General features: G+C 36.9%; 1 protein-coding gene across 4 annotated transcripts in view; it reads left to right on the top strand.

Moving 5' to 3' along the window:
- RBBP8 (RB binding protein 8, endonuclease) overlaps positions 1-22,771 on the top strand; it is a 107,454-nt gene extending 84,683 nt beyond the window's left edge. For all 4 annotated transcript variants that reach the window (XM_066352535.1, XM_066352537.1, XM_066352536.1 and 1 more), the window contains 10 exons: positions 575-684; positions 1,785-2,673; positions 2,756-2,882; positions 4,685-4,773; positions 5,659-5,776; positions 8,923-9,066; positions 13,653-13,722; positions 17,621-17,717; positions 21,257-21,398; positions 22,673-22,771. In XM_066352535.1, coding sequence (XP_066208632.1) covers positions 575-684; positions 1,785-2,673; positions 2,756-2,882; positions 4,685-4,773; positions 5,659-5,776; positions 8,923-9,066; positions 13,653-13,722; positions 17,621-17,717; positions 21,257-21,398; positions 22,673-22,770 — 1,884 coding nt within the window. In that variant the 3' untranslated portion in view covers position 22,771. The remainder of the gene's footprint in view (positions 1-574; positions 685-1,784; positions 2,674-2,755; positions 2,883-4,684; positions 4,774-5,658; positions 5,777-8,922; positions 9,067-13,652; positions 13,723-17,620; positions 17,718-21,256; positions 21,399-22,672) is intronic.
- Positions 22,772-23,080: the final 309 nt, after the last annotated feature.

The following is a 23,080-nucleotide window of genomic DNA, read 5'->3' as shown; positions in this document are numbered from 1 at the left end:
CACTGCTTTCTAAAGAAGCCTTTTAAATTCATCTCCTGTCAGTATAAATAATCATATCTATTCCCTTCCCCTAATCTTAGTAAATCTTAAAATTGGAGTTTAATATACCAGTAACAAAATGTACCTATCTAAAATAGTAAAATATTAATGCTTTTCTCTCTTTAAATTTAAAATGTGCTTCACATATTTTATTGTGATAAAAATACACAAAACATAAAATTAATCATTTTAAAGTATACAATTCAGTGGCATTTAGTATAGTCACAATATTATACAATTACCACTTCTGTCTGGTTCCAAAGCATTTTCATCACCCTGAGGAAAGCCTGTTACACATTCAGCCTGTTCCATGCTACTCGCAGCCTCCGGCACCCACCAGTCTGCTTCTGTCCTTGTGGATTTACCTGTTTGAATGGTTCCGATAAATTGAATCATGCATTATGTGGCTTTTGAGTCTGGCTTTTTTCACTTTTCCTGTTTTAGAGGTTTATCCACATTGTAGCATGTGTCAGTATTTCATCATTTTTAAGGACAAATAATCTTTCGTTGTATTATGTACTTTTTACTGTTGAAGGAATGTCAAGGTCCCATGAGCCCTCTTGAAGAGGAGCTCTACCACTGTCTGGAAGATTACAAGAAACAACCTGTAGAGGAGTCTACAAGAAATAATGAAGATAGTTTAAGGTAATTTAGAGCACTTTGGTGAAAATTTATAAACTATTGGTGAAATTCCATTACAGTGAGGTCTATATAATTCAACTCTTTATCTCCATCAGCATATATGTAGTTTGTTATTCTGGTTGTATTAATTTTATTTTTAAAAAAGTCTTTTCCAATTTATGACTGATTGAGGGCTTTTTGCATTACTGTAGAGAGAAGGATATTATTTTTAGATTCTTTCTGTACTTCTATCCAGCAGTGGTTAAGCATCCCCAGCCTTGTTACTCTACCCCTTTAAAGATCCAGTCATCCCTTCTGGGTTTGCGTTTCCAAAAACTGGTACTGTATGCTGTTTTAATGCTTGGATGAGATTATAGAAAGATTGTATTGCATCTCTCTTTTACTAATTGCAAAACATCCATTAACTAACAACACCACTATTATGTAACATTTTGTTTTTTCAAAGAGCTTTTGATTTTAGGTAAGTATACCACATTTAACTTGCCATTGTAGTAACTCACTGAAGTAGGTTTTATTACCCCCATGTTTTATAGTCTACAAAAATGTAGCTTCAGAGAAGTTAAATGTCTTGTTTAAGCCCACATAGCTATTCAGTACTAGGGACAGAGCTCTTTCCCATCCCATGTCTTCAAAGTTAAACCTAATCCTGTTCTACCAAAGATGTCTCCTCTGCTAGACGCAGGCTGGGCCTTAATTTATGTTTAATACTGTAGTATATGAATTTTGTTTTTTGGAGTTACTCATGACAAGATTTTATACCAAAGGAAGTTGGGTCCCCAGTGAAACCTACTAAAACTTATTTTCTTATATACCAGTAGTGATGTTATTTAAATTATTTAGGAAAAAATGGTTATAGGTAGAATATCATGGTATTGAGATAGGATAACTATCATTTTCCTCTGCTTTTTGTCAGCTAAAGGAAGAGAAGCCAGCAACTTTTGCTATGGTAAATGCTGGTGAATCATCTATCTCTAATAGGTGGATAAGACCTGACTATTAATAAGTCTGTATTTAGTATATGTTTTATTGTTATGCTTGTTTTTGTTTTTTTTTTACCCTGTTTCTTTCATCAGTCAAGGTTTTACCATTCTTTACTTTCTTAGATTTTCAAATCCTAATTCGAAGACGCCTCCTCAGGAAGAACTGATTCCTCGGGCATCATCTCCTGTATTTGGAGCTACCTCTAATGTGAAAAGTAGTTTTGGTTTGAATACAAGTTTGTCCCCTTCCCTTTTAGAGACTGGGAAAAAAAGCCACCTGAAAATAGCACCTTTCAGCAGCACTTGTAATTCTAGACCAGAGAAAACTAGATCAAAATCTGAAGAGAGTTCCCTTTTCACACATCAGAATCTTGGGTCCGAAGTGAACAAGATCATTAGCCAGTCTTCTAATAAACAGATACTTATAAGTAAAAATATAAGGGAAACCGTAAGTGAACAGAACAGTATTGATCATATTAAAGATGCTATTACTGATAAACAGGTGGTACCCCAGAAATCGTTGGGTTGCAAAACATCCAAAAGGAAGAAAATTGAGGAAGAAAGTGAAGATGAAGCAAGCTGCCCCCAAGCCTCTTTTGATAAAGAAAATGCTCTTCCTTTTCCACTAGATAGTCATTCTTCTGTGAATGGAGATTGTATGATGGATAAACCTCTGGATCTGTCTGATCGATTTTCCGCTATTCAGCGTCAAGAGAAAAGCCAAGGAAGTGAGACCGCTAAGATCAGGTTTAGGCAAGGGTCTCTCTGTGAGGCTTTGAAGCCCATTCCAAAGGGCTCTTCCTCAAGCCAAAAGGCCTTGAGTGGGAGCTGTGTGCTAACCAAAGATTCCCCCAAGGAGCCCTGCATGCAGGAGACTGTCCTTCAGCCCCTGAGTAAATCCTCACCGGATAACAAAGCACCATTACAAATAAAGGAAGAAAATCCTGTCTTTAAAATTCCTGTATGTGCACGAGAAAGTTTGGAGACCGAGAATCTTTTTGATGACGTGAAGGTTTGTATTAAATATTCAAGGATTTTGGTCTAAATAGTTGTTTGTGATCTCACCTAAATGCTAACGATCCTTTCTGTTTTAGGGTACTAGTTCTCATGATCCAGTAAGAATAAAAGCCAGGTCAGTTCATGGAGCATGTGAACTTGCCTCAGTTCTTCAGTTAAATCCATGTAGAATTGCTAAAACAAAGCCTCTACAAAACCCTCAAGGTATGTACACTATAGATAGTACTTTCACACTTTCTATATTGTTGATATATTATATATTATATAAGATAGAAGATACTGTATAATTGAATTGTTTTGGGAGAAAATATTTTCTTCCTGCATGTTCCTGTGTTTACAGAATAATTTTCATTGGGTTCATTTCACATGTGATTATCCTTCTCTTGTGCTTTTAGAAAAAATGCATTGAGATTTTTAATACCTACTCTTATAGATGATTTTGTGGATTTAGCTGTTTTATGTAGTTATTTCTTATTTTCTTGACAAAAGCTTTAAAAAATTTTATACAGAATTTTAAAACATATAAAATAGAATTTTCATCATCTGAACCTTGTTCCCCACCCCATACCCTCTTTTTCTTTGCATTTACATGTATATCTATAAACACATATACATTTATATGGGTTTTTCAGCTTGTTTGAAAACATTGTTTGCTCTCTTATGCATGTTAATCTTTTCATAAGTCTGCTGTCTTTAAAAGGAGTCTTTTGTTTTTTTTAGCCACCAGATATTTCTGAACTTCATATGCAGTATTTTCCCTTCTATTCTTTATTGAAAATCTATTCCTTCATACTATTCTGGGTTTATTATATAAACCTTTTTTCCTGAACATATTCTTTAGTTGCTTTTCTAACAAGAGTTTCAGTCTCTGTATAAAAACATTTTTCTTCACTCTCAATCCTTTTTTAAATTCTTATACTTTCCTGTATTTGTTCTAATGATTACAGTTATATACCTACTTACTTAACCATTCGTAATCTACTTAGAGTTAATGTTATACCACTTTATGTTCTATAACTATTTCTTATGTGGTTGTCATGTATATCTATGACATGTATATATTTTGTCTGATTGAAAGCCCCTCCAATCAGTAATAATTTTTACTTTTAAAAATAAATTTTTATTGGCATAAAAATCACATATTAAAATTTATAAAATTTACTGGTTTCAGCATACTCACAGAGTTCGTGCACCGTTACTACAGTCTAAGTATAGAAGATTTTTATTATCCCCCCCAAAACAGGAAGAATAGTATCCACTAGCAGTTACTCTTCATTCCGCACTCTTCCCCAAGCCTAGCCAATCACTAAACTACTTTGTCTCTGTAGATTTGCTTTTTCTGAAGGTTTTATATAAATTAAATCATATAATGTTATGTGACCTTTTTCATTATTTCACTTTTTTTCTATTATGAATAATGCTGCTCTGAACATTGATGTACAGTGTTTTGTAGATGTCTGTTTTCTTTTTCTTCTTTTCTTTTTTTTCTTTTTTTTTTTTTTTGAGTTATACATAGTAGTAGAATTGCTAGGCCGTAGGCTAACTCTGTTTAACCTTTTGAGGAACTATGTAACTGTTTTCCAAAGCTACTGTATCATTTCACATTCCCACCAGCAGAATGTGAGGGTTTCTCCACATCCTCACTAACACTTGTTATTATCTTTTTGCTTCGAGCCATCTTATTGGTTATGAAGTGGTAAGTCTGCGGTTTTGATTTGCCTTTTCCTGGTGGCTAACAGGGTTAAATCTCTTTTCATATGCTTTTTTGGCCATTTGTGTATCTTTTTTCAAAGACTATTTATTAAGAGCCTTTGCTTATTTTTAATTGAGGTATTTTTCTTATTATTGGGTTATGAGAGTTCTTTATATTTCTTAGATACAAGTCCTTTACCAGACATATGACTTGCAAAACTTTTCTCCCATTCTGTATATTCCATAATGTTTTAAAGCGATGAGAAATTTAAAATCTGTTCTTAATTTTGTTTTTTTTTCCCTCCTTATCTAAGATGTGTCTTTTGAAAATATGCAGTGGAGTATAGATCCAGGAGCAGACCTTTCTCAGTATAAAATGGACGTTACTGTAATAGATACAAAGGTAAGGGTAGGTTAGAAAGAAACACCAGAGCCCATGTGGTTATTCTGGTGAGCTCTTAGTCACTCTCCTCTCTCTCTGTGGCCTTGAGATAATCACATACCTCTTAAAACTTGCATTTTTTTGATTTAGAGAACTAAGAAAAATGCTTATCCTTTTAACTTTATGATGGTACCTTTGAAAGAATAATAATACTATCTGACTTCAAAGGCCTATGCTGAAAAATATTATCAGTTTAAAGTAATATAAAATGCTAGCAATATATTTTAAATAATTATTATCAAAATAGTTCATCGTATGCTTTAACTTTTTTTAAAAATGTACCATCAAGAAGGAAATTTATTTTCCCAGTTGGCTGGATTTTGAAGTACTGTATTTATTTAAAATTCAAAGTAGCAATAACTTTTTTGGCTTATATAAATATTTAGGTTTTATGTAGTTTGAGAAGTTCTCTTTTACTTGGTGGTATATCGATAAGGTATTTCAAAGTTGTTAAAGTCATACGTGTCTATTTAGAGGTCAGATGTGATTTATGAGACTGTTACCTCTGTGCCCGTGGATGCTCTGTACTGTGGGCAGAAGGGAGGGGCAGCGGGTGCTCGCGGAGCGGGGCTCCCTCCCTCCTGGCAGCAGCCTTCCGCCTGGGGCTTGAGAAAAGATGCTTGCATTGTACTTTGACACTAAAATGTTTTACAGGCAATAAAATATGACTCTATATTCCTAAAATATTTATATAAATATAAATTAATGCTACTGAAGTGTACACTTAAAGAAATGGTAAAATTTATGTTGTGTGTGTATATATATATATTTACCAGAAATGTTTTTTAAAATAAAGATAAGGCCTTAAAGGGACAATTGTTAAAATTTTGAATTTTGAATATTCAGGATGGCAGTCAGTCAAGATTAGCAGGAGAAGAGACAGTGGACACGGACTGTACGTTGGTTAGTGAATCTGTGCTTTTAAAAATGAAGAGGCAAGAGCAGAAGGGAGAGAAAAGTCCAAGTAAGATTCGCTTCTTTTTTATTATTTTAATTGAAGTGTGGAGGGAGGTTTATAGTCACACCATTGCATTGATCAGCATAAGGGATCCCTTCCCCATAAACCAAGTGGTTTTTTTCCCCACTGCTCTGATAATAGTAGATTTCTCTTAGTCAAGCTCAGTTTCAGTGTTTCAGGGAAGCAAAAGTCTTTAGCCAAAAAATTTTTACTTTAGAAAGAGTTCAAAGTGTTTGCTCATTTTGTAGGAAAGTAAAACTAGAACTTCAACTAATGAACTTGAATAAATAATTTTGTTTAAATAAAGTATTGTATGTACTATTGATATATGATAAATTAATCCAGTAATTTGAAAGATTAAAACAATAAACATTTTCTTAGCTTTTGTAGTTTTTGTTTGTTTGTTTGTTTTTTGTATTTTTCTGAAGCTGGAAATGGGGAGAGACAGTCAGACAGACTCCCGCATGCGCCCGACCGGGATCCACCTGGCACTCCCACCAGGGGCGACGCTCTGCCCCTCCGGGGCATCGCTCTGCCACGACCAGAGCCACTCTAGCGCCTGGGGCAGAGGCCAAGGAGCCATCCCCAGCGCCCGGGCCATCCTTGCTCCAATGGAGCCTTGGCTGCGGGAGGGGAAGAGAGAGACAGAGAGGAAGGAAGGGGGGTGGAGAAGCAAATGGGCGCTTCTCCTATGTGCCCTGGCCGGGAATCAAACCCGGGTCCCCTGCACGCCAGGCTGAGGCTCTACCACTGAGCCAACCAGCCAGGGCCAGCTTTTGTAGTTTCTATGGCTCAGGAATTCAGGATGGCTTGGCTGCATGGTTCTGTCTCAGAGTGTCAGGCACTTGTCGGCAGGTGGTGGCTGGAGCTGGGAGAGCAGCGGGCTAGACAGACGGGGCTGACTTGGCATCTCTCCTCACTGCATCTCGCAGGACTTCTCCGTAGGATCTTTCCACGGGGCTCGTTTCAGCTTTCTCGTCATATAGAGATTAGTTTCCCAGAGTGAGACTCCCAAAAGAGCATGGTAGAAATGAGTGACATTTTTATGATCTGTCTTCTGAAGTTGCATAGTGTCACAATGACCTGCCTAGGTTCAAAGCAAGAGAAATGTGGCCCTCACTACTCTGTGGGAGGGGTGTCCAGACCACTTTGTGAGAAGAGCACATGGGATAGGATGTATCAGTGAGGTGTATTTGGAAAAAACAATCTGCCCATTATACCCATAAGGTAAACCTTTTTAATACTTAGAAACAGTTAAAAATGAAACACACTAATAAAAACTCCCAAATGCTGCTAATGTTTCAACTCACAAAATGTGTTTTGTATCCCTACTCTGTGTTAAGACTTATAGATCCTATAATAGATAGATCAGTAGGATATGTGTAGTCTGTACTCCGGTATTTTATAGCAGAAGTCAGAAGTCAGACAAAAAAAAAAGATCAGCGACTTCCTGTGATTTACTAACAGGGTACATAGACTACTCTGGGAATGCCTAGCATACTTCCTGGCACAGAGCAGCTCTATTTTATCTAGTAACTTGACTCTCAAAATGAAAAATAAACAAATGTTTAATCATTTAGTAAATATCGAGCTACGGTTCTATACCAGGAAGTATTCCAGGACTAGAGACAGTGAATAAACAGAACGAAAGTACCTACCTCATGGAACTTACTAGGGAAGAAATGAACAAATATATAGTATGATAGATGATGGCAGGTGCAGGAGGAAGGTAAAATGTGGTGTGGGTACTAGAGCACCATGGTTTGGGGTAGAGGGTAATTATTTTGTAGTATGATCTCAGTAGGCTTCTGTTCTGTTGTATTGTTAGCCAACTGGTTCTGTTTCTGCTTTTTAGTAAATTCTGGTATTTTTTTGTTGTGTATGTGGTTTTTTTTGTTTGTTTGTTTTTTAGTGAGAGGAGGGGAGGCAGAGACCGACTCCCACATACGCCCCAACCGGGATCCACCCAGCAAACCCGCTAGGGGGCGAAGCTGCCCATCTGGAGCCATGCTCCATTACATTCAGAGCCATTTTTTGCCCCCTGGGGCAGAGGCCATGGAGCCATCCTCAGCGCCCAGTGCTAACTCACTCTAATCAAGCCATGGCTGCAGGAGGGGAGGGAAAGAGAGAGACAGAGAGAGTAAAGCAAGAGGGGAGGGGTGGAGAAGCAGATAGGCACTTCTCCTGTGTGCTCTGACTGGGAGTCAAACCTGGGACTTCCACACACCAAGCCAGTGCTCTACCACTGAGCAACCAGCCAGGGAAGATTCTAGTGTTCTTTTTAAATGTGATTATGTAATGGGAAATGTAGTTAGTACTCTGAAGATAGTTAATACTCTGCATGTCAAATATAGAATAGATTTCATTATATCTATCAACACTACCAAGTGTTAATGATATGCAAGAAAATACTTTTTTTTTGCTGCCACATTAAAAAAAAAGCAGATAAGCAAATTTCTATAGTTTTTTGTTTTTTTTTAATGAAAGAGAGATGAATAGATAGGGACAGAGAGATGAGAAGCATCAATCATTAGTTTTTCGTTGCGCATTGCGACACCTTAGTTGTTCATTGATTGCTTTCTCATATGTATGTGCCTTGACCGGGGGCCTTCAGCAGACGGAATAACCCCTTGCTCAAGCCAGCGATCTTGGGTCCAAGCTGGTGAGCTTTTGCTCAAACCAGATGAGCCCGCGCTCAAGCTGGCGACCTTGGGGTCTCGAACCTGGGTCTTCTGCATCCCAGTCTGACGCTCTATCCACTGTGCCACCACCTGGTCAGGCTATATAGATATTTTAATGTGAGTTATTTATACACATTTTATTAAACAGTATTTTTTATTCATTATGATACACTTTTCCTCACAGTTTATGTGGTAGGACTCCTTTTGGTTTAGTATAAATTATATAAGATATGATAGAAAAAGATTTTTAATGAAAATGACAAAAACTAGCCTTCTCTTTAAAGAGTAAAGAACATTTAAAGCCACAACATGCAGTTTTTTTAAATGTTCAGTAACCACCGAAGCTTGGGGGTTTCTTCTTGCCTCATGCACATCTGAGTTATTTTGTGGCAATTGCTATAGGTGTCATACTGGTCTACATAGAAAGCAAAAAGCTCGCACGTTGTCCTGAGTCAGTGCTCTTTTACATAGATGGAGAAAGAAGAATGAATGATAGCTTGGAAGATATGTTTGATCGGACAACACATGAAGACTATGAGTCCTGTTTGGCAGAGAGCTACCCCCAAGTAGCAGAAGAAGAGGAGAACTTGTCCGCTACCACGAAGAAACCAAACAGTAAGGCTATTTTCTTTGTAATTATGGCTTCTCAGTTACACTGAGCTCAGAAAGTTAAATCATTAACAGAGGCTAGATGAGGTATATTAGCAAAGTTTCATGTTGATGGTATAAATCTCTTTTTCACAGGTTTCTTTTTTTCAGACTAATAGAAGAATTACAAAAATAGTTTAAAAGTTCCCCTGTACTGTTCACTCAGCTTCCACTTATGCTAATGTCTTATATAGCCATTAAATGTGTACTCATCAAGACTTAGAAATTAATATTGACTTGATACTATTGATTTCTCAATAACATATGCATAAAGTATAAAAGTTTTGAGAAACTTTTTTTTTTGAGAAACTTTTTTTAAGTAATAAATATATGATTGTAATAGAGTGAAAAGAGTTTTGGAAAAAATTCAGGCTGGTGTTCTGTTTAAATGCTTTACTTGTCCAGACAAAATACATACTATAACTATATATAAGGTCTACCGGAAAGTTCTGTCCGTTTCTATCACAACAAGTTTCGACACGTAAGCACATGCTTATTTGGCACATGTGTGCCTCTCTATTTTTATCACTTAATGTATACATACTGACGTAGCAAATTAACTAAAACAAAGTTGATTCCCGTTAGTCTTACGTGTGAAGCCATAGTGTACCCGTGGCTACTGATAAAGTTCATTTACGCCACTGTAATTTTTATGAATTTCAACAAGAAAGAAATGCTACAGAAGCATGTGTGTTGCATCCACCATATTCCCTGTACTTAGCACCCTCCGACTATCACTTGTTTTTGTCCTTACAAAATTTTTTGAAGGGCAAAACATTCAAAAATGAAGAAGATATCAAACAAGCACTGGTTCAATTTTTCGCATCAAAAAATAAAACATTTTTCAAAAATGGGATATACAAATTGCCCTCACACTGGCAAGAAATCATTAATTATAATGGCAATTATATTATTTAATAAAGTTTATTGACGGTAAGAAAAATTTGTATTTTGTTTTATTCCAAAAACGGACAGAACTTTCCGGTAGACCTTATATATCAGTCTTCTTAAGATCCGTATTAGAAGCAGTAGTTTATAATGAAGGATAGTAACCAAAAGAAGAAGACTCTTTGAAGCTCTAAAGTAAATTGAAAATCAGTTAAAATTCTTGCTACATATCTCCTTACTATGTGCAGAACGGTCAGAATTTTTAATCTTGTGTGGTGTTTATTTGTGCTGGTTTAAATGAGCATACCTGCTGTGGTCCAGTCTATTTTGATTAGTTTTTCCTTTCATCAGGTTTTTAAAATGACAGTCCTGAGCTCCTAGAGACTGAGAGCCTAACTTAAAACATGGAGCAGTATGCTCCGCTTGCTCGGTTATAGCAAAAACTTGGTCAAGGTAATGTTGTGATAAAGAAATCTACAACTATTCACTTTACTTTGTTCTCTCAAGAAGAAGAGCCTTTTTACAAATTGGTTTCAAAAGGGGAAGGGCATATTCTTTTACAAGATATAATTAATTTCTGCCTCTGTTTTTTAAGTTACATTTCACCCTGACCATCCCAAAATTTTTTCTTAGCGTTTGATGCTGCTGCCCTGCTCTTTGAACTCGGAGAACTTACTGTGTTTGTCCCTCCTGCCCATTTTCTCGTGCTTTTATTAACCACCTTTGAAATTATCATCCCAAATCTGCACCTCTAGTGAATCTCAGTCCTGCATTTCTTGGTATTGCTACTTTGGTGTCTCTTCAGCACCTTAAATTTAATGCATCTAAGCCAAATTCCATTTGTTTCCTGCCAAGTGATCTTTCAGACATTTTTATTTTTCTCAGTCACCCAGGCGTATAATTGAGAACTTACTGGTCATTAATTTCATTTTCTTGAACCTTATTATCAAAACGTTCTACAAAGTTTTCTCTCACAGGAAGGAGCAAGTTGGGGGGAGGATATCAAAAGCTGAGTTCAGCCCTGGCCGGTTGGCTCAGTGGTAGAGCATTGGCCTAGCGTGCAGAAGTCCCGGGTTCGATTTCCGGCCAGGGCACACAGGAGAGGCACCCATCTGCTTCTCCACCCCTCCCCCTCTCCTTCCTCTCTGTCTCTTCCCCTCCTGCAGCCGAGGCTCCATTGGAGCAAAGTTGGCCCGGGCGCTGGGGATGGCTCCTTGGCCTCTGCCCCAGGCGCTAGAGTGGCTCTGGTCATGACATAGCGACGCCCTGGAGGGGCAGAGCGTCGCCCCCTGGTGGGCGTGCCAGGTGGATCCCGGTCAGTCGGGCGCATGCGGGAGTCTGTCTGACTGTCTCCCCGTTTCCAGCTTCAGAAAAATAAATTAAAAAAAAAAAAAAGCTGAGTCCTAGACATGTTAAACTAGACATTGAAATGGAGGTGTTAAGTAGGCAGTTGGTGTTTGTTGAGTTTGGACAAAAGAATTCAGAATAAAGAAATGATTTGGGGGCAGGAGATCAACAGCAAGTAGGTGGTGCTTAAAGCCGTGAAACTGAATGAGGTCATCAAAGTATTGAATATAAGTAGAAAAGAGAAGCATTTTGAGTTCTGGCTTCTAAGGTATGGCAACTTTAAAAAGTCAGAGACGATGAAGAACCAGCGAAGGAGACTGAGAAGGAGCTACAGCCTGTGGAGTAGGAGGGAAGCGAGTGAGTGTGTGGTTCTGGGCCAAATGAGAAAGATGCTTCTGGGTACTTCGTACTTCCAGCCTCATCCTCTGTCTTTTGAACCCCAGATTGGAATCCAACTACCTTTGACATAAACACCTTGAACTTAATGTATTCAAATTAGAAATCTTTATTTTTCTGCCCAAATTCGATCCCACCCCCCACCCTCACTTTTCTGGTTCTTATTAAACCTCATTACCTAGGAGGAAACTTTCAGGTGTGATCTAAATGCACTTCATCTTGATTTGGGTACCAGTTACAGTGGGATATACATTTGTCAAAAGTTATAGTACATTAAGCTGACCTGTGGTGTTGCAGTGGACAGAGCATCAACCTGGAACACTAAGGTTGCCAGTTTGGAACCCTGGACTTGCCCAGTCGGGGCACATATAAGAAGCTTCCCATTTTTACACACACACGCACACACACACACGCACACACACGCACACACACACACACACACACTGCCTTTCTCTCTCTCCTCTCTAAAATCAATAAAAAGGGGAAAAAAACTCCAAATTTATAGTGCACTTAAAAATCACTGTATTTTATATGTCAGTTATACCTCAATAAAGTAGATTCTTTTAAAAGTCTTCAGTGGGTTCCTTTTGCACTTAAAAATAACATTCAAACTCCTTTTGGCCTCCAAGGCCCCTTGTGATCTGACACCTACCCATCTCTCCAGCCTTATATCCAGCATCCCCCTTTATTCACTAAATCTCAGCCACACTGGATTTATAACTTACAGTTTTTATGACTTACACTTTTCTATCTCAGGACCTTTGCCTAGAACATTCCCACTCCTGCCTCTTCTCATGGCTGTTTTCTTGTAGCTCATCAGTTACCACCTCACATGTTCTTCCTCACATAAGCCTTAGCTTGTCTGTTTCCCTCACTGCCTATAAACTCCAGAGGACAAGAAACGAGTCTCTCTTGTTCTACACTTTCTGTCCAGAACTTAGCACAATACCTAGTAAATTTTGATTATTTGAACAGATGATAGCATTGGCTGTTTGAGTGTAGACAACTTGGGATTCAGGTCCATGTTTTCTAGTTCTTACTCAATTTTCTAATAAAAAATTTTAATCTATTTCCTAGTTCTAACCTACCTTAAAGACATCATAAAAATTAACAGGACTAATACATGAAACATATTAAAATGTGTCTTATTATTGTTTGGTGTCAATGATAACCAGTAGTTCTTTTAAAGTCTAAAATATTTTTATAAAAGACTATCTGTAGAGACTTATTTTGGTTCTCTTTTTAGAGTTTTATGTATGGTTTTTATTTTTTTATTTTATTTTATTTTTTATTTTATTTTATTTTATTTTTGTATTTTTCTGAAGTTGGAAATGGGGAGGCAGTCAGACAGACTCCGGCATGCACCCAACCAGGATCCACCCAGCATGCCCACCAGGGGGCGATGCTCTGCCCATCCGGGGCATTGCTCTGCTGCAACCAGAGCCATTCTAGCGCCTGAGACAGAGGCCATAGAGCCATCCTCAGTGCCCAGGCCAACCCTGCTCCAAGGGAGCCTTGGCTGCGGGAGGGGAAGAGAGAGACAGAGAGGAAGGAGAGGGGGAGGGGTGGAGAAGCAGATGGGCGCTTCTCCTGTGTGCCCTGGCCAGGAATCGAACTCGGGACTCCTGCATACCAGGCTGACGCTCTACCACTGAGCAAACCGGCCAGGGCCTTATGGGTTTTAAATCTAAAATACTTTTATAGATATCATTTTTATCTCTTCAGTAGTAATTTTTAGGTGAGATAATTAGCACTCTGCTCATTCTGCAGATGAAAAAGAAAGGGAAAAATTAGTTATAAAAAATGTAAATGGTTGCCCAGAGGTCTAGAGTATGTTCTGGTACATGTCCTGTTTTCCCCCCAAACTAATTATTTCTCAATAATTCTGCATTCATTTTGTGGTATGCTTCTTCTGTTTATAGTTCATGGTGATAAACAAGATAAAGTCACACAGAAAGCATTTGTGGAGCCATATTTTAAAGATTATGAAAGGTAAGTGGTCTTGATAAATATCAGCAATGTGACAGAAAGTTAAACAGAGCTTTCTTTGTCAGAACGTCTCGGAACTATTAAAATGGCTACTTTGGTTAAAGTGCAATGTTTCATTTACTTTATGACTCTAACAAAACTGGAACTCAAGCTTTACAAAATTTATAAATAAGGAAATATTTATCACCACTACCTTTTTTTGGAACAATGGTGATAGTTACTTTCTCTCCTTTATTATAACAAGTATTTTTATTCTATTTTATTGTGAAGTATATTTGAACTTTGATAATTTTTTAAATTTTAAATTATATACTGTACCTCTTTTTTTTTTTCTTTGTATTTTTCTAAAGTGAGAAGCAGGGAGGTAGGGAGACAGACTCCCACATGCACCTGACCGAGATCCACCCGGCATGCCCACTAGGGGGTGACGCTGTGCCCATCTGGGGCTTTGCTCCGTTGTAACCGGAGCCATTCTAGCACCTGAGTTGGAGGCCATGGAGCCATCCTCAGCGCCCAGGCCAACTTTGCTCCCATGGAGCCTTGGCTGCTGGAGGGGAAGAAAGAGATAGAGAGAAAGGAGAGGGGGAGGGGTGGAGAAGCAGATGGGCGCTTCTCCTGTGTGCCCTGGCCAGGAATTGAACCCAGGACTTCCACACGCTGGGCCAATGCTCTACCACAGAACTAGCTGGCCAGGGCTGTATACTTTAACTTTTATGTAGTATAAGACTTTAGGTCACAAGCCTTGGGTTGTGTTTCAGAATTCATTTGTAAGGATTTTTAAACCTTCAAAGTAAGTTGATTTTGAACCATAATGCTACGTTCTGCTCAATTATGTAACTTTCAGTTATGATCCACTCATTCAAAAGATGAATTAAGAAATAGTAACTCATTTCAAAATTTTTTGTGCTTTCTTTCCCCTTTAAGTTATAATGTTGGCAAATTGAGTCACTCAGTAAACAAAGTTATTCCTTACAGTTTTATTTCTGTGAAGAATTTCAGAAATCTGATAGACCAAGAGAGATTTTTATTGATGCTTATAAGACTAATAGATAAAAGCTCTCATTTTATGGTTAAATAATTGTTTTCTTTATTTACCAGTTTTCAGTAGTATCCTAGCATCTCAAGCACATGACTAGGGAGGTTTTTTTTTGTTTTAAGTTTATCATTACGAACCCTGGATTTATATATATTTGATGTTTCAATCCATTGCAGTTATTATCCTTATTGGTATTGAAATTGTCCTGTCTTTGCCCAGTGGAAGCCTCTTTGAATGGACACTGCCCTAGTCATCTTTCATAGCTCTCTTGCTTCTGCTATGACAGATGTCCTTGTACACTGCCATAGGCCTAGAATCTATCCTTTCTCCTGGAGCCCCCGTTTTCTTTTTGTTTCTGTTTGTTTTTAGTGAGAAATGGTATTTAGGCCACAGTCTAGCCACTAGGGTTGCTCATTGCAGCTGCTAATCATTGTTTCTAGACCATTTAGGTAGTCAGAGTTAAAAACAAAGTTTTTGTTTCATTTTATTTTTTAAGATGAACCACACTTGGTTTATACTGATAGTTCCAATTCAAGTTCAGGACTATAGGATTTATACATAACTTCCTGTGTCAGTCACATCTGTACCTTCTTTCCACCTGAAAATTCCACTTGGCGCCACCAGCATTATTCCTCATTTAACTTTATTCTGCAATGCATACACAAAAAAATCTCAGAATGATACAGACTGTCACTACTAGCATGGTTTAGGAAAATGGGTTAAGACTTTTTGCGTCCTTTTGTTTTTAAGATATGTCCTATCAGAAGTGTACAGCCAAATCACTGTGTTTTAAAGTCACTACAGATTATTTTCTGTGTAGTTATGTCACCAACTCAGTACTCAGGCTTGTTTTATTTTGCTTTTTGTTTTTTAGGAAATATTTTATATTTAATTTTCTAAAAATTTGGTAAATTATGTACATGGTTTCAGAGGCTATAAAACAAGGTGTATTCAGATAAGTCTAACTTCTTATCTATTAGCTCCATTTGCTTAAAATTTATGACTTTTTATCTATTTAAAAAAATGAAGCCAAGTTTTTATCTATAAATATATATACTGTATATATACAATACCTATGTATCTATTTATACTGTGTGTACATATTTGTATATATCTCAGTATTGATTTTGGTAGCCACACTCTCTCTTCCCTTAGACAGATAGATGGTAGAATGCTGTATGTGCTTTTCTCATTTAAATCACTCATCTTAGTATATAGTGCTTTCCTCTTTTTTTTTTTCTTTAAGTTTCATTAACAGTTAATTGGCTGTACCATGGTTTATTCCCTAGCAGTGAGCATTGGGTTGCTCATAGTTCTGCTAGCATGCATAGTGCTGCAGTGAATAACTTTGTGTATTTTCTTTCAAATACATACCTGTGGATCTTTGGGGTAGATTCCTAATAGTAAGATTGCAGAGTAAAGACTCCCGTTTAAAATGTTTCATATTAGAGCTTCACTAACTTTTTAAAAAATATGTGAGTAGTTTTATTCTGCAACCATTAGATATCTGGAGATACAGGAGGTGGATGAAGGTGTAGGCATGGTAACAGTTTCAGAGTTCATGTGGTTCTTCTCCCAGCAGAGAATAGCAGCAGACCCTGGGAAGGTGGCTTGTGCTGTGTCAGGGACAAGAATTTCAGTAACCTTGTAGGTGATGCATTGAGGTCTACTACAGATGTCACTTTACTAGTTGATGCGCTGCTATATTATAGGACACATAGAAACAATAGGTTGTATTCAGAAGAAAGAATATGGCCAAATTGCATCCTATATAAGCTTAAGATTCTGTAACTATTTGAAAGAAAACATAGTTAGGGCAATATTTTTGATCTACCCTTTATTAATCCTCCTCTTTAAATTCACAGATTACTCTAGAGTTGAGAGTTCTTGGGTTTAGGCATAAAAGGGTCTGTAACTTCATGTTACAGAAATAGAACAAGTAAAGATTTTTTTGAATGAAAGTGCTTGCCAACTAGCAGGGCCTGTGACCAAAATATCACAAAGTAGTGTATGTGTTACCAGCAAGTGATTTTTTAAAAATCAGTTTTCAGGAATCGGACTGTTGAAACTCATTGGAAATGTTTCTATCTATCCATCTGTGTTATCATATAACTTTTTATTTACCTATCTTGTCAGTATGGACTTTCCTATGTTGGGCTTTTTAAAGCAGGGTACACATATATTAATAAAAAAAAAGTTCTGTGCTCCCTGATGGTTTTTCTTCCCACCGTACTCCATACCTCTTTAATCACACATCAGTGGCTTTAACCCTTCCTGGGTTTCCAGTGGTTCACCATAGGACACGATCCATTAAGGACAAATAAGAATGATCATTTTGCCTAATATTGTGAAGAATTTAGGATGGTTAGAAGCAACATAACAAATGTTTAGGGCAAATAGCAAATGACATAAAAATATTGATAGATGAATCTGTTCTTTGGCAGGGAGCAGGTTAGCACTGCATATGGGTTCTTAGTACTGGGAAGTCGAGTTAACAGGCAGTATTCTCTTTCTTGGTTATGTTATAGAATACCAATTCCTGGGTTTGTATTCCTTTTCAATTAGACTACTTTAGATTTTATCTCCTAATCAAATTACTATTTCAGCCAGTCAGAGGCAAAAATAGGAAGTAATACTTATCTTTTTCAGAAGAAAATATTCATAAGAATACCTTAAATACAGTAGGCACCTAATAATATTTAATGAAGAAATATTTGTTTTTCTAACATATGGAATATACACTTCAAATAAAGTGAATGAATGTTTTGGGATTATTTCTTCCCCGATCTCTCACCTTTGTTAATTTAAAACCTGAACCAAAGAGCTTTGTAATAACAAATGGATCATAATTCATTTTTCCCACAGAGAGACTGATTTACAAAAATTTCCTCATATTGAGGTGGTTCGGAAAAAGGAAGAGAGAAGAAAATTGCTTGGACACACATGTAAGGAATGTGAAATTGTAAGTACTACTATAATACTGTCCAGTTGAGTTTTTTTATAGAATAGCTTTATAGATCATGAATACATGATTTAAAAATTACAGATACAAATTATATTTATATCTATACAACTGCCTACTTTAAGCCAGGAATCACAGTGAATAAATAAAGAGTATACTGGCTGGGACATGAGAAATATAAGTAGATGAAAATAAAGTTTTCTCTTAGATTTTTATTAGTGACCCTGTAGTCTAAACATTTTTCTTTTCTATATTTGTATTTCTTTTTATTTTTTCCCCTTGAGTTATGTTACAACAAAGACATATATATATGAGCCTATATATATATATTTACCTATATATATATATATATATATATATATATATATAAAAAGACACAAGCACACACACACATATATATACACATACACACACACACACATGCACACTCTTTGAGGCAAATTTTAATATTTTAATAGGTAACTTTATAAAATTTATTACTCATACCAGCACTCTCTCGAAATGAGATATACTCATAATTGGTTTTCTTTTTTCTTAAATAATGAGTACAACCATAAGCTCTAATTTTTTTTTTCCAGGTATTTTCCTTTCTAAACAACACATAATGAATAGATTCTACTTGATCCTTGGAACATAATTATATTTTTCTTTTGCACATTGGCTGTCTTGGATACTATAATTGTAATATGTAGATAGTCCTAATCGTTCCGTTACTAAATAGTGCCAGGCAGGTTCTGTGTTCTTGAAACATGCCATTTTTATTTCTTCCCTGTTATCATTAGCTATCAGATATCAGCTTCTAGGAATTTACTTTCTTTTTTAAATTCCTTCTTTAACAACTATGCAGTAGAGAATTTAATAACCAAGCACATTAAAGTTATGTATGAGTAGATTGCAGAACAGGTAAGCATTTGGTGAGAAATATGCTCTCATACACTAACTGTGGAAACTTAATTTGTCAGTTAGCTTATTTGTTTTAAGTGAGATGAGGAGAGATAGTGAGACAGACTCCACATGTGCCCTGACTGGGATCCTCCTGGCAACCCCCATCTGAGGCCGATGCTTGAATCAACTGAGCTATCCTCAGTGCCCGGGGCCAACGCTGGAACTCGAGCCACTGGCTGCAAGAGGGGAGGAGAGAGAGAAGGGGGAGAGGAAGGGGAAGATAAGCAGATGATCACTTCTCATGTGTGCCCTGACCAGGGATCAAACCCAAGACATCCATATGCCAGGCTGACATTCTCTCCACTGAGCAAAGCACCAGGGCTAACTGTGGGAATTTAAATTGGCATCACTATTTTGGAAAGCAGTTTGGCAATACAAGCTAATAAAATTCTTATATCATGAGTTTTTACACAAATTGACTGTGTCATGATTTCTTAACTAAGGTACATAATCTATACTAAGTAAAACCTCCAGTTTTTAGTTATAACCATTACTCTTGACAATCGGGAACTAATATTACCAGTTAGAAAAATATCTCCTTTGCTAGAAGCACTGTTAATTGCTTTTCTTCTTTCAGGAATAATTTCCTGTGCTGTCTGTTATCTAATATCTGGAAAACATTATTTCATAATTTTATTTTATTTTTTAAGTTCTACCTCCAATTCCCAAACCTCACCTCTGAGTTTTGTACATGATCATCTTTCTACTTGTTTAAAACAAAAATCTTATAGTTTTCCTCTGTTCTTTCTTTGATATCTCAATAATTGATCTATCAGCAAATCCCACTGATTGTGTCTTCAAAAACTATTCTATTTCCAGTTCCTTATTATCTCTACCACTAACCCCCAGACCAAGGCATCATGTCTTGTCTGAACTATTGAAATAGCTTCTAAGTACCTTCCTTGTGTGTGTGTGTGTGTGTGTGTGTGTGTGTGTGTGTGTGTGTGTGTTTTATCAATAAACTTTTTTTTTTTTTACAGAGACAGAGTGAGAGTCAGAGAGAGAGGGATAGATAGGGACAGACAGACAGGAACGGAGAGGGAGAGAGATGAGAAGCATCAATTATCAGTTTTTTGTTGTGACACTTTAGTTGTTCATTGATTGCTTTCTTATATGTGCCCTGACTGTGGGGCTACAGCAGACCGAGTAACCCCTTGCTCGAGCCAGCGACCTTGGGTCCAAGCTGGTGAGCTTTGCTCAAACCAGATGAGCTCGTGCTCAAGCTGGCGACCTCGGGGTCTCGAACCTGGGTCTTCCGCATCCCAGTCCGATGCTCTATCCCCTGTGCCACCGCCTGGCCAGGCTCAATAAACTATTTTTTAGAACAGTTGTGGGTTCAGAGCAAAAGTGAGTAGTGAGTCCAGAGTTCCCATACACCCCACCCCCATTCTCCTTTTCATTCTTCTTTCTTCACAGTGTATTCTCACAGCAGGGCATGGACTTTTTTTCTAATGATCATTTTAGAATAAAAGTTAAATCATGCAACTCCTCTATTCAAAACCCTTAAATGCTCTTTCGTGTCACTAAAGTAGAATTTAAAGTCCTTATGAAGGACAGCAGACTCTAGTACCCCACTTTTTCTCTAATGTCACCTCCTCCCACTCTCCCACTTGCTTACTGTGTTACAGCCACTCTGGCCTCTGTTGTTTCCAATATTTTGTAATTTGGGGTTAGTGTTTCTCTGACACTGATTGATAACCATGATTTTCTAAAGACATCTCATTCTGCTTCCCAGGCTAAGCTAACAAAGGCTTACATTTGTGGCAGTGAGAATGATGAAAAAGATACCCCCAAAAAAGTTGTTTCAGAGATACTCTTAAAAGCATTTAATTAAACTGCATAAAAGAAAAATGTGTGAAAACCCTTTACTTCAAACTTAAATTTTAGTCCGAAGTCTGCCACTTTTAATAGGTGATATCTTTGGTAAATTATCACTTTGATTTTTAATTTTCAGCTACAAATGGTATTAGCTGGACTGTGTAATCCTGTAATCTGTTAAACTTTACAATGCTTTGGTTTTTTTTAATCCAGAGCTTGAAGACCTGTACAGTTTGTACATAAAGTTTTATCCTTGTTTACATGAAGTTGAGGTTCTTTATGATTGTAGTTGCAAAAAATTATATGCCTTTAATCCTAATTGAAAACTATAGAGATAGGAATATTACTTCAAAACATACATTATATCCAAATAACGATTGAGGAACTGCTCTTCATAGTGCAGGCCCCTGCGTTTCTGGTACTGGCCTGACAGAACCAGCTGTGTCACTGAGCACCAAGTACAGTTCAGCTGGCATTTTTTCCATTGTAGGACTTCATGGATGGAAGAGGTAGTACTGTTATTTACATTGTAATACAAGTACTGTTATTTACATTGTAATACAAGCTCCTTTCCTCATTTGTGAAGCAAACATTTCACAGACCAACACTAATTACTCTTTGTAAGTAATTAATGCTACTGTCATCAGGGAGTGTTAAGTTTCCTTAGTACGCCTAATACTTTAATAAATAGCTTCCTCAGCTTCAACTTTATAATCAGTAAGCATAACACTCCATTTATTTACCTATGTGAAAAACTTACCAATTTTTATTATTAGTATTATGCAGACATTCCAGCAGAAGAAAGAGAAAAAAAATTGGCTTCCTGTTCAAGACACCGATTCCGTTACATTCCACCCAGTACACCAGAGAATTTCTGGGAAGTTGGATTTCCGTCCACTCAGACTTGTATGGAAAGAGGTGAGAGAATAGATTATAACATTCTCAAATTAATTTTTAATACAGACATATGTACCCAAGTCTAACTTTTTCTCCATGGTTCTCTTTACCTTGGGTAAGTTTTGTGACCTAAACACAAATTTCTAAAGAGGTTTACCTTCAACTCTTCAAGTAATTTCATTGGAATTAGGGCTGTTTATAATCACGTCAGCATAATTGTGTATACATTATCCTGATTGGTCATCTAGATTTCAGAAAGTAATTGCTCTTTCATGCTAGCATCAAAACATCTTTTAATAAAATAGTTCTACAGAATTGTAAGCCAAATTTTATCTTTTAAAGCAACTACTCTGAATTTTAAATTTTAAAACCTCACTTATCCAGAATGCTGGTTCTTTTTAAACCATGTAAGAGTGAAAGGACCTTTGTTTGCTTGGAAAATTGTTGACATGTGCCACTGCCTCCTTCAGATATGGCACTTATATTTAATATAATATGAGAACGGATGTAACTTTAATGCTCCAGATATTTAGTGGTAAGATAGTTTTTCCAAAAGATGCGAAGTCTTTGACAGCCATCACTAACTATATTTCCACTTTCCCCATTAACAAGCGAGATTAAGTCCTCTCTGACATTATGTCTCTGCCTGGACATCATGTAGAAATAGTCTAGATAAGAGCCTGTGTTTGCACTGCTAATACGGCCTAGGATAGTCCTTCCCTGCAGACTACATTATTGTACACTTCTTACGAGAATTGAATAGTCTGAAGAGTATAGGGGCATGCCATCTAATGAAATAGCTACTACAAAAAGGGTTTTTGCCAAGCACCTAGAATTTACCGTAATAGTAACAAATTTGTGTTTAGCCATTGTTCCGAGTGCAGTATATGGAAGGCAGATCGGGGAGGTGCTTGAGAGCTCTGGTTCTGGAGTCACAGACACTGAGCAAGGTCCCAGCTCTTCCACTTCCTGTCTCTGGGAACTTGAGCGATTTAACTTCCCTGGGTCTCCATTACTTCATCTGTGAAACAGTATGGTGAAAGCTACTTTAATGGAATGTGAGTGTTATCTGAAATAATGTAGATAGCACATTTGATAAATGTTTGCTGCTGCTGTTGTTAGTATAAATGAGGAAACGATGCTAAATAGTGAAATCATTCAGCATCACTCAGCTAATAATCAGAAGATTCATGTTAACTTACAAGGCATTAAATAAGACTGATGTTTACTGGAAATGTGCTGAAAGAAATATATGTTGCAAATATAGTCTTCTAAATTTGTCATTTGTTTTTAAGGTTACATTAAGGAAGATCTTGATCCTTGTCCTCGTCCAAAAAGAAGGCAGCCATACAATGCGATCTTTTCTCCAAAAGGCAAAGAGCAGAAGACATAGATGTGGAAGCAAAAACATGATAGAGAACAGTTCTTTTCTTTCTAGGTATTTATAGCTAAAGTTGGTATTAAACATTGATTTTTTTTAAATCTTCTGTAAACTGATTTATAAATCATTTTTCTATTGAAAGTGTTTTTAAATGGCATGTACCCACCACATCGCTACTTAAAACATGGATAAGTTTTATATTGTTTTCTTGCTTTTGCACCTTTAAATAATAAGGTGTTCTCATTTTGCACGCTAACTTAAGAGTTGTTTATTTACTTTATTTGGTATTACCAATTACAGTTTTGAAAATATAATAGCTGTA

Source organism: Saccopteryx leptura, chromosome 11, assembly GCF_036850995.1.
Source record: "Saccopteryx leptura isolate mSacLep1 chromosome 11, mSacLep1_pri_phased_curated, whole genome shotgun sequence".
NCBI classification, from domain to species: domain Eukaryota; kingdom Metazoa; phylum Chordata; class Mammalia; order Chiroptera; family Emballonuridae; genus Saccopteryx; species Saccopteryx leptura.
The sequence above is the reverse complement of the archived record's forward strand: the minus strand, read 5'-3'. Positions and strand labels throughout refer to the sequence as shown.